General features: G+C 39.5%; 1 protein-coding gene across 11 annotated transcripts in view; it reads left to right on the top strand.

Annotated features, from left to right (window-relative positions):
- Nucleotides 1-452: 452 nt before the first annotated feature.
- Nucleotides 453-15,387, top strand: part of SLC44A1 (solute carrier family 44 member 1) — a 72,051-nt gene continuing 57,116 nt past the window's right edge. For all 11 annotated transcript variants that reach the window (XR_001331971.2, XR_001331970.2, XR_001331969.2 and 8 more), the window contains exon 1: nucleotides 453-655. Coding sequence is in view for 8 of the 11 variants with exons in the window: in XM_014258819.2 (XP_014114294.2) it covers nucleotides 629-655 (27 nt within the window). In the remaining 3 variants the exon portion in view is untranslated. The remainder of the gene's footprint in view (nucleotides 656-15,387) is intronic.

The raw sequence follows: 15,387 nt of genomic DNA on the forward strand, positions 1-15,387 counted from the left end.
GTGAGTCACCATCCCTGGAAGCGTAAGTGTAGAAATGTTCCTTGATTCTACTACAAATTCTTGGCTGCAAATGTATATGTACTACGAGGTCATATGAACGTCTCTTTTCTACCTCTCAGCGGGCGGGCTCTCAGACTCTTGGGAAGCCCCGCTGAGAAGACCTTGGTTTCCACACGCAGCTGCCCCCGTCCCGGCGCGCACCTTGCCGTCGGGCGACTGGTGAGCGAAGGATGAGATCTGAGCTCGACCACCACCGGAGTCGCGGCACCACCGCCGCCATTACCGCACCGGAAGCGGCCGCCGCGCGCGCGGGGCGGGGCGAGGGCGGAGCCGCCGGCAGGACAGGTACCCCCTGCGCCGCAGTGCACTGGCCCCGCCCCCAGGCCCGCCCCCCCGCCGGCCCCGCCCCTTCCCGAGTGGCCTCGGGGGAGGAGGATGAGGGGGCACCGCGACGGCGCTTGTGGTGCTGCCGCTCTCAACTGACCGGGCCCCGCGGTCCCCGCCGCTTAGCCGGCGCTCCCTCCGTGCCTCCCTTCGCGCGCCCCGCACCGCGCCGCCGCCCGGGGCGGGGGAGTCGCGGAGAGTGGATGCCTAGCGGGCACCCCCGGGGCAGAGACCCGCGGACGCCATGGGCTGCTGCAGCTCCGCTTCGCAGGTGAGTGGCCCGTTTTCCCCTCCCTTTTCCGACCTCGCCGTCCTCCGCTGCAGGGACCTGTCACACCCGCCCGTGGCCCCTCTGCTCGCCCCGCGGCTGTGGCCCCCCTGGCCCCTGGTCTGTCCCTGTCGCTGTCCTGTGCCTGCGCAGCCGCTTGTCCCCTCCACAGCCGCGCTCTCTGGCGGGCGTGCATCTCCTTGTGCCCCTCGCAGCACAGCTTCCACCAGGCTAAGCACCGCTTTGCTGCCTCCCTCCACGGAGCCCCGCTTTCCTGTGGCAGTACATCCCCCTCGCTACACCTGTAGCGCCGTTCTCCCGTTGCTGCGCACTCTTCTGCGTCCCAGTCTGTAAGCACACTCTGTCATGGCTGGGAGCCCATTGCTTTCCCTCCCCACTTCACAATCCTCCACCAACAGCTTTGGCCTCCCGTGACTGTGACCACCTTGCTTTCCCCTCCCGTAGCCTTGCTGTTTCGTGGCTGGGTACAACACCCTTACATCCACTCGCCCCAAGCCTTCATGCACATGAGCTGTGCACCTTTTTGCTCCCTCTGTAGCTGTGCCTTTCCCGCTCGTGGTTGTGCATCCCCGTGTTCACCAACATCACTCCCCCCGCCCCCCCAATAGCCTTGCTCCTTACCATGCTACGCACTTCCACCCTCTGCATACTGTTCTGTGTGCTGTTTCTCCTGTGGATCATCTTCACCTTGCCCCGTGTTCCCCAGCTGTGCTTTTGCTTTGCAATCTGTAGCATACCCTGCTCCACTTCCCTGCTATGGCTGCAGCTGCAGACGTCCAGTTGTCACCTGCCATCCTTCTAGTGCCTTGCACCACTGTCCTGTGATCCCCACCTCCCCCCCCGCCATTCCTCAGTACATCTCCCTAGATAGCTCTGCATGCCCTGCCCTTCCTGCAGCATGTTCTTTGGGGTCCCTACTGCCCCACCCGACAGAGAGAAGCTATTCCGTGGGAGGAAAGTCATCAGGCCCAGGGCATCCCTGAAGTCCACTGTCACTGGAAAGAGAGACAGTCTTAATCTCAGCCTCCTTCTTCACTCTATGTCCGAGGGTTCAGGTACCTCCCTATATCCATTTCCCTGAATGTGATTGGTTCCGTGCCCATCTCTTGTTTCCGAGGTCGGTTTTTCTTTCTTCCCCCTCCCCCTTCTCTCTGCTTTGCCCTTACTGACTCCTTTTTTTCCCCCAGAGTGGTGCTGCCAGGCAAGGCACAATCGGGAGCTCCACCCAACGCTCCAGTTTGCGGCTCTGCTTCCCATTTTAACTTTGCCTTTGAACAACACGGCCAAAGCTGTGCTGTTTTTTTGCATGGCTCTTTTTCTGAAGGCTGTAGTACGAACGATCACGACTGATGCCTTGGCTGTGCTTTGCTCGCTTGTAAATGTTAGTTTCCTTTGGCTGTATCACTTGCAGTGGCTGAATCCAGCTTCCAGCAGACTGCTTATGTGGGAAAGTCCGTCTCTGCTGTCCCAGATGACTCATCACAGAGATGAGTTTTTGTATCTCATCCGTTCAGGCAGACTTTTTTTTTTATGTAAGAGCTCTGTCCTTCCAATGCAGAACACTGCGGAGAACTGTCCAGTTGCAATAGGAAACATCCTTTCAGTATAGCAAATATGCTGCAAGGAGGAAGGCAAACAGCTTTGTGGTTTGAATTACGAGAGTGAGGTATATGCTAAATGTTAGGGGTGGATTTTGAATTTGTTCAGTCACTGCAGTAGACTGCCAGAGCATATTGTGAAGTCTGTATTGTCTGAGGTTTGCTAAAAAAAACAAAACAACCCATGTTAGATAAACATCTGTCAGGAGTGGCTTAAGGAAAGCTGATACAGACTTGGAGCACCGAGTGAAGTTGATGTTTTGAAGTAATGTTTTGAAGACTTTTCCAACCTTATTTCTATGATTTCAGAGAAATTGCTTTTCTCAAGTGTTTTGTAGGCTCTTTCTAGCTCTTCTAGAGCTAGAAAATTTGAATTGCAGTTCACTGTTCTTTTCTTAAAGGAAAATGCAGACTTACTTGTGGGTAATGTTAGCGGATGAATTGGTTTGCATATCTGGCATATGCATATCTGGGTTTCAGCTGACTGATTTTGGATTTTAGTGCAATTTGTGTTCTGCTGCCAGGTTATATTACATTAATAGTATTCTACTAAACTTTTCATTTGCTTTCCTTATGCGTGGCAAGATACGGTACAACAGCTGACCTTTGTGCACCGTATGACTGAAGTTTAAGAATAGCAGTATATGTAATTTCCTAACCATAAGCAATGGTGTGTCTGCTCAGGAAATCCAAATCAAAGGCTAGTTGCTGAATATTTTATCAGCAGTTTTATCTGGTATATGGATTACAGAAACCTTGCTGCATACCACATAGCACTACATTAGGCTATAATGTCTGTCCTATCATCCCTTTTATCATTAAAAATAAATGTTCTATTCCTCATCTACCATGGTCTTTGCATTTCCCCCTCTCATGTTTTTCCTGGGCAGGGGTCCATCAGAAATTCCTTCATGTTTCCTCACCTACATTTTGCTTCTCCCTTTCTAGCTTCATATTGGTCTTTGACATAATCTCTTATCATGAAAATCCTCATTCCTTCTGACTTTGTTTTTCAAGTAGATTTCTCATTAAGTTTATTTTTCAGCTCTCTAGCCTATTTGATCTTCATCTGCTAATCCCCGTTTCTGTTTCTGACAGAAATGATTATTTCTGTTTTGATTCTGCTAGCCATCTTATCTGATTACTGCATCTCCAAGTCCCTTTCTCATGACTGCCACCTTCTCCTCTTATTTCTGATAATGCATCTACCTGTGACTGATTGTTGAACTGGATTGATTTCTTTGTAGTTTTATTCATAGCTTTTATTTCATACTCAGTTATTCATTTTTCCCCCTAGATATGTTTCCCAATTCCTTTGCTTTGTAGGCTGTCTAAAGGCCTTTATCTTAGGCCTTTTTCTGTGCCTCTTTCCCAGCAGAATCTAAAGGTTTCCAGAGAAGAACTGATTAGAATTTACATGTTTACCTTTATTCAGCAGTATTGATTGCTGCTTACAGAGATGTATTCTTGTGTTTCTTTTATGCTTTTTCTGCCTTTTTAATTACCCAAAGCCTCATTCATTCAGTTTTTCTCTTTTACTTTCAAACTTCAGGTTTTTACCTCCTGCTGCCATCTTATTCCCTTCCTAATTTTATTCTGATTTGCTATTCTCCATCCTTAAAAATAACAGCACTCTAGTCTGTTTCTCTTCTTTTTCCAAATTTCTGAGCAGAGGAATGTATGTTTTTTGTCACACATTCTTTCCTCTTTCTTCATACTGAATTAATTCCAGTCCAGATTCTGTGTTGTGCTGAAATTGTCTTCAGTTAATATATCTATCTGCAGGCTTCTTGTGCCCAAGTTGCAAGGATTCCATGTTTTACTCTCCTTGGTCTCTGTTGCTTTCAATAGCATATGTAATCCTCTGCTACATGGTGTCTTATTCTCCCTGGCATGTCTGTAGTACCACAGAATTTTCTGAGGTGGAAGGAAGCCACAAGAATCATTGACTCCAGCTCTTAAGTGCATGGTCCATACGGGGATAGTACTGTTGTTTTTTAATTACTCACTGCCTTCTACTTGCTGATTATTGTTTATTTGCCACTACTTCTGTCTGTGGTTATACTTCCAGCCTTTCTCCCCCTTTTGTTAACTTCCTATTTTACCAGACTTTTCAGCTTTATTTGTTAAGAGTCATGTTAAATTAAACTTAATGCAACCATACCAGACTTTCTTCCAGATGAGCTAATTCTTTCTGTTGCTCCACTGCTGTTTTGCCTGCTGAGGTGATTAGAACCAGAGTACTTCTTTTCCAGTTTTTCTTATTTTCATTTTGGTTTTCCATGTTTGCACAGAGTTCTTTCACTTCCCCTGGTGTAGCATCTTCTGTGATATCCACTATTTCTTTATCATCACAACTAGAATTCTTATTTACTTCTTGTTCGTTTCCAGTGTTACCTGTTCTTTCTCCTTGGTGTTACAAGAGTGTTTTAATCTTTTTTTTCTTTAGAATTGCTTATGCGATTCTGTACTAAGCTGTCATTTTTTTGTGCTTGCTGTCTCTTTACTAGCACCATCTTGAACCTTGAGTGTGTAGAGAAAAGCTTGTGCAATGTCAACTGCATCTTAGCAGTTGTCTAAAAGCAGTCTTGTTTACTTACTGTTAGTTATCATGAACAGATCTTCCTAACATTTCTTTGAATTGTGATTTAGCCAAATGTGCTATCCTATATGAGATGAAAACCTGTAAAGGAAGGGACAAGTACTGAGGTGGGATTTCTGTCTTCTGTCTGGTATTGCTGTTATTTGTCAATACCTTCATGTTGCTTCAGCCCACTGTCCTCGCTTGGCCATATCTTTAGCATGAAATGGGTGTTTTCACAAGAAGGGTGCTTCTGTCTGGATGCATCTTTTTTGTCATGGACCTGCTGTGCAACAAAGCTGAAGTTTCTTCTTACTTTTTATGGAGGTAACTCTAGTTTGAGTTTATGGGGTTTTTTTATATTTGTGTTGTTTTGGAAATTATCTTCTCTACCTAAATGTAAGGATCTTTTGAGCGAATGGTGCAGAAGTTTTGAGTTGTTAAAATAATTGCATTTCTTTCAAATCTTTTATTTTACTGAGGAAGAAAAATGGAGTTGAGTGCGGGTATTCTCTTCCCTTGCTTTTCATTCTTCTTCTTTTCCAGTGATATTTTTTATTATGTCACAGCATCAATCTGTTTTAAAACTGGATCTTCAGGAAGTAACTGTTGGAGTTCATCACTCCTATGTTGCCACTACTGTTAGGCTGTGCTGTAAATCTGTTTGTTTGAGCTAATCTGTATAGGGTTTTTGTTAGTTTGTTTTTCAGCAAGAAAACTTATTTTGCAGTATAACTCAAATTGCTCCACCAATCTAGTTTATACCACAGTTCTGTGAAGTTTGCATTGTTACATCTGAGGGGACAGAAATTCACAGATAGTGAAAGGGAATGAGGTGTGGGGCAAGACAGAACTTAAACTGCTTTCTCATGGAACAGTTGTAATACATAACATGTTCTCCTTTTCTTATACAATGGAAGTAGCTGATAGTAGTTAAAAGGTGTTTGCTTTGGCAACATGTTATAGGAAACAAGGCAATTTATTGAAGTCTTAGTGTTTGTGTTGCAATTGGGAAATACTGTGTATGTTTATTTTAAATTTACAGCTTTTTACATTAGTGACTTAATCTATGGTATGTGTGAGAGAAGGTTGAAATATTGGAAACTGGAGGCATGACTGGGAAGAACAAAGCACGTTATTCTTGGTGGTTTTAGTGGTGGCCTTGGTTTTTAAAAGACTGTAAGAACTTTCCATTATAAGAGGAGATGAAGACAGATCGTCCCTTAGCTTTCCCTTGAGCATCTGCTCTTGAAACAACACTGAATAAATCTGAAGTTTCTAATTTTTTGAAAAAAATGAGTAGCTGTGATGGAATATCTCTTCCTGCCATTATGGGCAATACAGATTACTAATTGTACATCAGTTGTATATCTTCAGTAGTCAGAGGTTACTGCAGTCAAATGAGTTTAAGGAGCATCAAAACATGCCAGTTTCATTTTGGGCATGGGTACTGTCGTGTAAGAGGACCAAACAAATAATGGTGTTGATGAAGGGAAATCGAATGAGCTGTGAATTCTCCTTCTAGGAGATAGGAAGCTTGATTTCCCTTTCAATATTTTTACAATAGATGAGGCTTCTGTTCTAGCCTCTGATAAGTGTGTACACAAGTACACACACAAATATCTATCTCTCTATCTGATACATAGTATGAAGGTTGAAGTTTATAAACATCCAAGAACATGCTAATGATAAGGCATCTCATGGAACTGCTTCTTTATTTCTGGTCTGTAAGCTCTGTTAGGTTCCTGTGAAGCATGAGATGTCCTTTTATAAATGCTGTCACAAGCAGCTGCACAACCTGTGCAAATAATTCCTTTTGATCTTAACACTGAAATATTTCAACTACGTAGATACTTGTGAGTACTCTATAAAATTCATTGAGATTTTCATACTGAGAACTAGCGGGTCTGGGGCTCAGATTACCCTTCAGTTGTATCACTTAAAATTTGTAGGTAGCGAGTTATTTCCTTTACTTTGTCAGGTAATTAAAACATCGACACTTTAAGAGCTTCAGGAAGTGATAGTTTGTACTGGGAACAAGCATGGCACATAGCATCCTTATAAAATTATTTTTTGATAAAGTGAGAACAGTTTTTGAGAAGACTGATTATCTTGTCACTATTGTTAATAGTGAATGCTAAATCCAAAGCTTATGTTATTGTAATCTATTTGGCATCAAGACTGCTGCCAGCCATCAGAGTTTTACGTTAATAATTGCAAGAGTTTGTTAAGTATCACCCAACTGATGGATTTTATTTGTCATTATGAAGAAATGAGAATGTTAAGTAGTGAAGTTGTCAACTGTCTTTATGCTGCTTACTCTGAAGGCAAGCTTTGGCTGTAACTGTGCATGCCTTTTCTGTATTTGGGCTGACTGTAATTTTTGTTTCTATGAACTTAGGTCAATGGTTTCATTTGTGAAAAGTAGAACTTGCAAACCAATTTAACAGAAACTGTGTCTTTGATAGTTGTATCTTTCCCTCTTTGAAGCGTCTTTTGGAAAATCGTGTACATTTTATGCTTACCTTCTAAAAAATGGTTATGCAATGTTGTCAGGCTATTTCCATCTGTTGACTAAACTGATTGCTAATTTTTGACTTTGTTTTATGAAACTGAGAAGCTTGGTTATAATTTTTAGAGAAACAGTTTATGTTGGTGAGTATCTAATAATATTCTTTTAGGTCATTCAATCCCTTTGATGTTTCCTAGACTTATGCAGTAAATAAATGTCATTGCATTCATTGGCCCTTCTTTTTTGTTGTTGTTGGTGGTTTAGGTTTTTTGGGGTTTTTTTTTCCCCTGTGTTTGTTTGTTTTGTTTTGTTTGTTTTGGTATTTTTTTATTTGTTTGTTTTGTTTTGTTCTTTTAAATCTTCTAGGTAAGTAATTACCTAATGTGGAATAGAAGTGTATAATTGTATGACAACAGCCTCAAGAGGGTCTGTATGTATGTTTAAGAAGAGAGAAGTGTCAACTTTATTTTGAAGTTCAGCTATACAGTCCAAAAATTTAGTTTTCTCTACTTTAATATGATTTCAACACCCAGTATGCAGTGTACTGTAAGAATAGAAGATGATTGCTGGTATATTAGAAAGCTGATTCCATACTGCATTTTTACATGCTAGTTTCTAGCAGCTGCTATTTTTATCAGTAGTGTTGCTAGACTCTAGTGGAGAGCATGATGAGCAGAACATGGTGACTTGTATCTGATAATATATATATATATAATGTCTGCTCTTTATTAATGTAGTTAGACAGCTGTCTACAGCAGAAATGAGCACTGGCCTGTTTTTGTTTGGTTTTGTTTTAAATTGAAACCACTCTTGCTGCTCTCTAGATATATTATTTGACTGAGGAAGAGACTTCTGAATGCTGTATATAGAACTACAGAAACAAAACAGGAAACCCATTTTAGTACTTTGTTCAAGGTCATGATAACCATGTCTTGTGAATGCTTTGTAAGACTTCCCATAGTTTGCAATGAAATGCTGCAAAAGTATTGCCTAGTTATAAGGAAGTATGCTTATGTAATAACCTAAGGGCTTGACATATTATTTCCTTTTCCATTCTCCTCCCACTTTTTCTTACATAATTCAGATAGAGCTTTCTTCGTATTAGTTCCTGTTAATCTAATACAGTTTCAGTGTCCTCAAGTGCTGCCCTCTTACTGTAATCCTGAATGTTTTGCTTTCTTGTCGCCAGAATTTTGAACCTGTAAGTCAGGAGTTTGTATTTAAGCAGCAGTGATTTTCACTGTGGCAAACACATTTAAATATAGGACACATTTTGAAGGAATGCATATCAAACTGCTATGAATGTCCCTGTAAGTGGCAACACTGTTCCCACAGCAGAGCTGTGCAGGCCCTGAATTCCTAATGAGCTGTGATGTCTTTGGTCTTGGGTTTACATTAAGACAATGACAAGAACAGGGGCAACATCTTCTATGGAATGTGTCCTCCACATTTCATGTGGACACCAGTAACTGGGGAGTTCTGGTATTTCTGGTAGGTCTTTTGAATGCATCTCAGTGTCCTGTGATAAAGCTAACATTTGAAAGTAAAGTGTGTTTTTAACTCTGTTTTACTAGTCTTGAATTAGAAAATATTTTGTTATTTGGGATTTGAATCGTAGAAGTAATAAAATTTGAAATTCTGTGAAACAGGTTGATCAACAAGTAGAAAATTCAAATGTAGTGCAGTAACTTGGTATGTGCAAAAATCTTCAGAGTTTTGATTTTTTGGTTTTGTGGGTTTTTTTTGGGGGGTGTTATATGTTTTTTGGGGGGGGTTGTGGTTTTGTTGCTTTGGGTTTTTATTATTGTTTTGGTTTTGTTTGCATGACTGTTTTTTTTATTGATTATTAAGAACCATGAAAGTACCAAAATTGCACTGAAATGGATATTTTAACCCCTGAAAAATATTACTGTGATACTTGTAAAGTATCCTTATTTATTGCTTATTTGAAATAAACACTAAATAATGAATAATGAAGGAAGAAACAATAACTAAATATTTTTGAGACTTAAAACCAGGGCTTTTGTCTACAGATGGCCTGATTTCTAAACTACAAATCTACAGCAGGTGTGTTGATCATGTCATATTTATTTAATCAGCTGTGTTATGTTTCAAGATAAATATTTAAGTTGTTGATTGAGGTAGAGGTATGTAATCAAAGAGTTTTGAAGCAGTGTTTAATATGAGTTGACTGTAGAGATGAATGGAAGATGATCTACAACACAACATATGCTACATTCAAGAGTGAAGTCCCCATGTATGAGTTTTCAGGGTAAGCATCCTTATATTACACCACTACTAATACCATGATACCTTATGTGAATTGGTAATATTCTTAATATCTGAAGTGAAGCGAAGTATAAATTCATTACCTTTTGGTGGATAAAGCAGTATTACACCATCAGAAAAGCTTTCCTAGTATTATTTCTGAATTTCATACTTAAAACAGACCAGTGCATCTTTTCAGTGGACAGGGCATTGGCGAACAAGCAGTGAAATGTGAAGTCAATAGGAAAATAAGGATATGTATGTAAAATACTGTTATATGGCTCTAGGTCTGAAATGTGACTAGTGTCTGCTTTGCTATAATCTGAAAAATACACTGTTTTGTAATGACATTGAAGCAGAAATTCCACAAAATGGACATTGGACTCCACTGTGAGTTGCATGCCCTATTATGCAGTCCCCTAGGTGTTTTGGCTTCTTTCTAGAGATGTATGGGACATGCTGCACCCATCCAGCAAAGCTCTTTTGTCCTCTAAGTGGGAGACATTGCTTCAGTTCTTGAAGTCTGTGGCAACTAAAGTTTCTGCCTCCCATGAGAATGCAACTATTAGCAAGCTCTTTGATGTTGGAGCAATACTACTCCTCCCCAGAGGGAGATCCAGGCCAAGTCTACACTTAGTATTATTTTAGTGTGTTTATGGAGGTATTTTAAGTGATACAATGTAGTTCATTCTTCCAGGGAACTGGTGTAATTAGGAAAGTTTGTACTTGCTGCTGTGTGTTCCTGCTCTAGTAGTAATGGAGGTATACCAATAATATGCTGTACAATGAACAAGTTTTATTGTGAACCTGAGAGGTTGTCTGAACTCATGATAGAGTGCTTTAAGCTGTTTAGTGCTTTGTCTGAACACCATGTAGGTCATGCACAGGAAGTCTATAGGTAATGGTGAACATTTTAACTCGATCAGCTGTGTACAGTGTTCTGAGACTTCTTGGTGGAGTAAGCTAAGAGTTTTCTATGAAAATGTAACATGGCTGGTAATGTCACAAACTGAAAATAGGTTTCCTTCTTTAAGACTTTGTTCTGCATACTTATACAGTGGATTCGCCATATGGAAGTTTCATAGAGAGAACTAGTTTACTTGAGTTTTACTTTTGCTATCAGAAGTGTACTTGTGTGAAATACTGAGTGTATATGCTTGGCATCAGGGCTTGTCTCCTCTTTGGGCTCTAGGATTGAGGTCTGTTCAGAGGTGGAGGAAGTTTCATTAGGAAACTAGTATGCAGCTGCTGCTAGTTCTTCTTCTAAACAGCTGTATAGTTTAGAAAAGCCTGCCATGTCTTGGACAGAAAAATGCCATGTGTGTTAAACCTGGAGAATTACTCTCTTGCATTGGAAATGGTTTGGTAAACTAGTAAATTATTGCTCATCAAGGTCAACATGTGATTAGTACTGTTCTTTAGCTTGTAAAGATGTAAAATGGGTAAAATACCATCTCTTTAAATGGCTGTTGGGAAACACTGATAAATGTTTCAAGAACTGTCGTTTTGGTCTGTGTCAGTATGTTTCAATAGCATTTGAAGGTGCAGGGTTAAACTTGGCTTCTGAACTGGATGGCTTCCTGGTCATCACCTCTTAAACCTGGCTTGCCCATTTCCCAAGGAGCCATGCTCTTCCATGTCATTTGGTGGTATGCACAGTATTGCAAATGGACTCTCCAATTTTGAAGGGTTGAACTTGCATTGTAGGTGTAAAATTTATGTGTTCTATACTCACAGTGTTAGCGGAATAAACCAAATGCTATTTATGTGATCAGTTGAATCTCTGGTACTTTAACAGAATCAGTCTGCCTTCTAGGAAACGTGGATGTTGCACGACTCCAGTGGTTTCCATAAAAGATGCCAATCAGAATGAGAATCCCTTTTTGCCTCTAAAAGCCATTTATTAATGCTGTGTGCACACTGTGGCTGTCTTCTATGAAGATAGTTAGCTACACAATAATTTCTGAATTCTAGTTTAAATAAAGAGCAGTAATGTCTGTTTACTCTTCTGTATTGAATTACAGTTGTATGTATTCCGAGTCAGGATGTTATATCAAGGTGATGAAACAAGAGACAATTTAAAGATGTAGTTAGATCAATATGGTTCCTGGGATAGGGTTTTGTAACAAATTATGTTAATGTTAATGCATTTAACTATCTGAATGAAGTTGTGACTTTATTCTTACAACCTTTGTGTCCATGTGCAAATTAGAGTAGTCTTGTACTCTCCAGCTGCTAACTTATACGCACTAGTGGAAGTGGAGCCTAGAGTCTAACCTCTAGGCTCTGACTTGCAACTCCTTTTCATCCACTGGTTGTTACTCATGCCATTTATTCACTGGGTTGTCCTTAATTCAGCCCACCTGCCTCACTAGCACCAGAGTTCTCTTCCACTTGAAATGTGTCATCTGACCACCACGAGACCTTTTCTTTTTGCTTCCTGTACCATCATGATGTTGCAACATCATCGGTTGATGGCAGATTCCATCTTTATCCTTATATTATTCACATCTTTTGCTACTTGCCCACAGCTCAATTTTCTGTGTATGTAGTGCTGCAGATGTTCTTTAATAGTCTTCTTGCTTCAGTCTCATCATTCCCAGATTTTACATTGCATGAGATATGTTGTGTTCAAACTAAATTCTCTGTAGTTCCCTGCATCTGTAGTCTCCCATTGAAATGCTATGTTTTTTCATCTTTTTATGCTCTTAAATGGGTTTCACTCTGTTAATGGCACAAGAGTACTTGTATGGCAGCATCCAGTACTGCTATTACAGTTAACAGTGGAAGTGGTCTTGGCTATGCTTATGTGCAGGAATTCTTGCAATTCCTGTGCAGAAGTATATTGCAGTATGCAGAAGAGACCTACTCTTTGTGCTGCAGAGGTATATTTTGGAAGTGATAGCAAGAAAGAAATATGGAAGAGGGATTTCTATTTTTGTTTTGGAGTGATTGAAGAAAATAACCTCTATTTTGTATTTACATGCAAGTACTTTTAGTCTTGAGAATGTGTAGCTCTGAATTCAACTAGGAAAAAACAGTAGTGTCCTGACATTCTTCCCACTTCCTTTTCTACAAGAGAATTCTTAATTGTAGACATACAGTCTTCTAGGTGTGTTGTACTAAAACATGATTGTAAAACTGCAGCACCCAAGGGTTTTGATTTGATTGTGCAAAATGGACAGATGTAAACTTCTTAACACACTCATTTGGGTTCTTGAGTAAATAACTCATAAAATCAGCACAGAAAAGCTGTTATGAGCAGAAAATGTTCCCAGCCTGCAAGTTTGTCTTGGAGAGAAAGATGGGTTTGACAGCCTTCCACTTCTGACTGAGTGTTCCAGATTGTCCGTGCTTTCATGACAGTACATGCTTTGTTAATGGCAAGAATATCCTTAGGGAACATTGTGTAAATTATGAAAATTTTATTTCATAATTGAAATAAAATAATTCCCTCTGTTTCAAGGGAAAACTTGAAATTAATCTAATAATTTACAGTTTGGTTTTTTTTTTTCCTCTAGCTTTCTTGCATAAGCAAATACTGCAGGCTCCTAATCTATCTGGAAGAGTAGAAGTGCTGATTTAGGATTTCAGGCAAAGCATGTCTTGTAAAATGTTATGGTGTTTCAATCACAATGGAGACAAGCATAGTTTACAGATTGCAGAACAAACAACATTTGTTAGACCTTATGTTGACCATGGATTAACAATTTATGTTGCCAAAGCATGAAAATCGCAGTCTGAGTAAATGCCTAAGGGTGTAGAATAGACAGGGAGCAATCGCTGGAGAAACAAAGACACTGATATCAAAGACAAGGACAAAAGACTATGAAGTGATGGAAAGGGGTTCATTGGGAATCCGGAATACAAAGAAGCAACTGGGAAGAAAACAGTAGACAGATAATGGTAGCTAGCTTGGGTTTTATGGGGGTCTGAGACAATAAAGATTGGACAGGCTGCGGAAGAGGGGTGCTGTTTTATAAATATATATATATATATATAAAATTTCATACCTCATTAACATGCTAAGTGGTTAAATTATAAGTTAGTAAGTATCTACTACTTATTGAGTTTCATCCAAGGATACTTTGTTTAGAATACCTTCCTGGTTTGGTGGGGTTTTTTGGTGTTTTTGTTGGTATGTGGGTTTTTTGTTTTGTTTTTGTTTTTTTATTTTTTTTTGTTTTTCACAGAGTAAGAACCACAGATAGAGAACTAGTTTATCTGTGTAACTTTCCGACTATTTTCCATGTTATGGCATTTCAAGTTTCTTTTTGACATATAAATTGCAGTCCACTTAGTAAGTAAAATGGATTACTTATGGTAACTGTGACTAGTCAGACAACCAAAATCCTTGCCAGAGCTATTCTAGAGGCTTTTAAAAATCCTATTAAAAGATTTTGGATGCAGATGGTAGAAAGGATAAAAAAACCCCAACAAAAAAAACAAAGCACACCCTGCAGTGCATTTTGCTGCTCCCTCTTTTGCCAAGGGCAGTTTGCTCTTAAGACAGCAGCTGTAGCTGAATTTTTTTCTCTGCTGTTTGTAAATAAAAGTAAATTTCTAAATAATCTAGAATTCTTGGAGTGAATTTAGGAATAGGAAGCACAAAGCCTTACATAATTTATGCAGTTATGATTATGCTAATTATAACAACATGAATGTCACAATCTTGTTGTAAATGTTAAGTTCAAAGAGTGTGTTAGTTTTAAGTGTGAACTGCCAGCATCAGAAAATCCAGTTTTGTTGAATGTGCATTGTAGAGTGCATAATGTGACCTTTTAGCACCTCTAACTACTGATTATTAAGTAAAATCTAAAGTTTGACTTTCAGAACATACAATGAATTTGCAGCTTGAATTAAAACAGTGCTTATCACATCTGTAAAACTACATTTATCACACCTGTAAGTGGAACTTCCTTAGTAAACATTGCAAAATCAGCATGGAATTCCTGAATGCCAAGTTGGACTACTTAGAAAACCACATTTTTGTGATGCATACAGGATTTCATTTGTTTATCCAGTTTTTAGTTTTATTTGTTTATCCAATTTCTAATGGGAGTATTTGAAAAAGTTGTTTTGAGCTTGTGAACAAAAAAAAGCCAAAGTCATGAATACCAAAAAAAATCACCTCGCTAATATCATGCTATTGGTTTTTTGGGTTTTTTTATTAAAAATATGCAAGATACATACTGGCGAGAGAAGATGTTGACATTTCATCCAGCCATTCTGTTTTAATTCGGCAGTGACATTTGCTACCTGTTTGGAAAAATCTTGAAGATTCCTCAGAGTATTAAGAGAAAAAAATAAATTTAAAATTTGAATAGGTTATCCCCTTTATTCTCTCTAGAGAGAACAGTTGTGTATGCAGTCTCCTTACATCAACCTACTTTTCTTCCTGAATGAAGGATTAAAACAGTGTCTGCAGTTTATGGGTCTCAGTCAATATATATGAAGATTCAGTATTTGGGAGCCTGTTGAAAGAACTTATCTTTGTAACTGTGTATTTTTAAAATTTTTAAAAAGCTGTAATCAGTATTTTTGTTGCAACAAATTCTGATTAGGTGGTTAGTTTTATATTAGAGCTAGTGCTTATTCTTTTCCCTTTTCCTGGAACCTTTTTGCCTGACTGTTTATAAGACTCTAATTATCTTAGCAATGTATGTTTACTTGAGAATTTTTACCTCATGAACAGGAAACTATCTAAATTGCTTACAACTACCTCCATCATTGAGTATTCCAACCTTTAATTATA

This window comes from Pseudopodoces humilis, chromosome 4 (genome assembly GCF_049639895.1).
Source record: "Pseudopodoces humilis isolate 2021_Gansu_Grassland_sample_001 chromosome 4, ASM4963989v1, whole genome shotgun sequence".
NCBI classification, from domain to species: Eukaryota; Metazoa; Chordata; class Aves; order Passeriformes; family Paridae; genus Pseudopodoces; species Pseudopodoces humilis.